Below are 1955 nucleotides of genomic sequence, written 5' to 3'. Positions count from 1 at the left end.
GATGAGGGAAGGGAGTTGAGGAAACAAAATTGGATAGAAGGAGAAGTTGCCTGTGATACTTCAACTTATCCTATGGAGAGTTCAGAGCTGGAATGATCCTTCAGGGGTTGTCCCAAACTAAGGCAAGGCAAGGGGGTCTTCATACCCCTACTAATCATTCATGGGATTCAGGCAGACTCCAAGGAGAGGGCATGACCTTGGGCAAAGTGGCTCTCTTCAGCCACGGTCAATTCCTAGAGAGGGGTGCTGCTGAGAGCTGTCACCTGCTGACTCTCCCAGGAGCTGTGGGGATAAACATTTCTGTCTGTGTCTTCTACTTTTTGTAACCCCATAGGCCCCAGCCTTTCTTACTTGTTACCTACATTCAGCATGCATCTGATGGATTGAATCAATGTGTTAATCCTGATTAACTTTGGTCAGAGTAAGACTTTTATTTCTAGTAAGCTACATTTGTTTCTGCTCTATCAGATGATGCCATTAGCTAATCCAAATTCCCAAGTCAAGAAGCCCATATCTGCTGCTACCTACGTAGCCCTGTCCTCCCCTAAAAGGGACACCTTCTCAAGAGTTTCCTCAGAGCCCCAGTTACTTCCTTGTTCCTCAGACTGTATATAAGAGGGTTGAACATGGGAGTGATCATGGTATAGAAGGCGGAGACCACTTTGTCCTGCTTTGAGGAGTGGTAAGTCTGGGGCCCCATGTAGGTGATCATGGCAGCCCCGTAGAAGAGGGAAACCACTGCCATGTGGGAGGAGCAGGTAGCAAAGGCCTTCTGCCGGCCTTCGGCAGAGCGCATGCAGAGCACAGCCACCAGGATCCGCAGGTAGGAGGCAGAGATGACAGAGAAGGGTAGGAGCAGCGTGAGGATGCAGCAGACATAGTTCATGGTCTCATAAAGGGAGGTATCAGCACAGGCCAGCCTGAACACAGCGGGAACCTCGCAGAAGAAGTGGTCGATCTCCTGGGAGCTGCAGTAGGGGAAGCGAAGGGTGAAGACAGCCTGGATCAGCCCGTCTACCAGTCCAAAAAGCCAGGACCCTGCTACCATGATCCAGCAGACACGACGGCTCATGACCACCGAGTACCTCAGTGGGTTGCTGATGGCCACGTAGCGGTCGTAGGCCATGAAGGCCAGCAGGAAGCACTCATCCCCCAGGAGGGTGAGGAAGAAGAGGATCTGGAGCCCACAGTCTGTGAAGGAGATGGTGCCACCACTCAGGAGGAAATCCATAGCTATCCGTGGCACAATGGTGGAGAGGAGCATGAGATCCATGAGGGACAGCCAGCTGAGGAAGAAGTACATGGGGCTGTGGAGGTGGGAGTCAACGTTGATGAGGAGGATCATGAGCTCAGTGGCAGACAGGGCCACCAGAAACATGACCATGATGATGGAGAAGAAGAAGAGGTGCAGTGGGGAGTGGGTGAAGAGGCCAAGGAGGATGAAATGGGGAATGAGAGTCTGCTTTCCCACCGAGACCATTGCTCTGGCAGAAGGATGCACCCAGGGAGGGTTGGGATCTGAAAGCAGGAGATTTAAGTTTAGGGCTGTAATATCGAGGACATGATAACTTTGCCTGATATATTTCCCTTTTTAAATGTTACTTGGTTTAGAATAAAAGGCTTGGCCTCTTTATGAAAAAAGTCTCTAACAAAGATGTAGATTGTTTTTTTCTTTCATTTTCTAGGACTTTCTGACATTTTTGAAAAGGGAATATTAAGCTATTTATTGCTGAAGTGGGCAACTGCTTCTGCTTTTGCTAAGAATAGGTATCTATTCTCCAGTTCTTGTAGTTTTTGTTATCTCTCACAAAGCTCTAGGCCAGTCTCACTTCAGGATTTGCTTTTATAAGAAAAAATACGAAGTAGCAAAGGCATTTACCAGTTGTATGAACTGGACACCTTCGATAGTGTCTCTGAAACTTGGCTCTCTTATCTTAAATTGGAATATCTATACT

At 48.3% G+C, this 1955-nt stretch overlaps 1 protein-coding gene across 1 annotated transcript; it reads right to left on the bottom strand.

Annotated features, from left to right (window-relative positions):
- Positions 1–544: 544 nt before the first annotated feature.
- LOC100672197 (olfactory receptor 2T1-like) lies at positions 545–1567 on the bottom strand. Its single transcript, XM_003404922.4, has one exon. The coding sequence runs from the start codon at positions 1478–1480 to the stop codon at positions 545–547; it is 936 nt and encodes a 311-aa protein (XP_003404970.3). The 5' UTR covers positions 1481–1567.
- Between the last annotated feature and the right edge of the window lie 388 nt (positions 1568–1955).

The sequence above is a fragment of the Loxodonta africana genome, chromosome 2 (assembly GCF_030014295.1).
Source record: "Loxodonta africana isolate mLoxAfr1 chromosome 2, mLoxAfr1.hap2, whole genome shotgun sequence".
Taxonomy (NCBI): Eukaryota; Metazoa; Chordata; class Mammalia; order Proboscidea; family Elephantidae; genus Loxodonta; species Loxodonta africana.
Note: the sequence above shows the minus strand (reverse complement) of the source record. Positions and strands in the feature narration are given on the sequence as shown.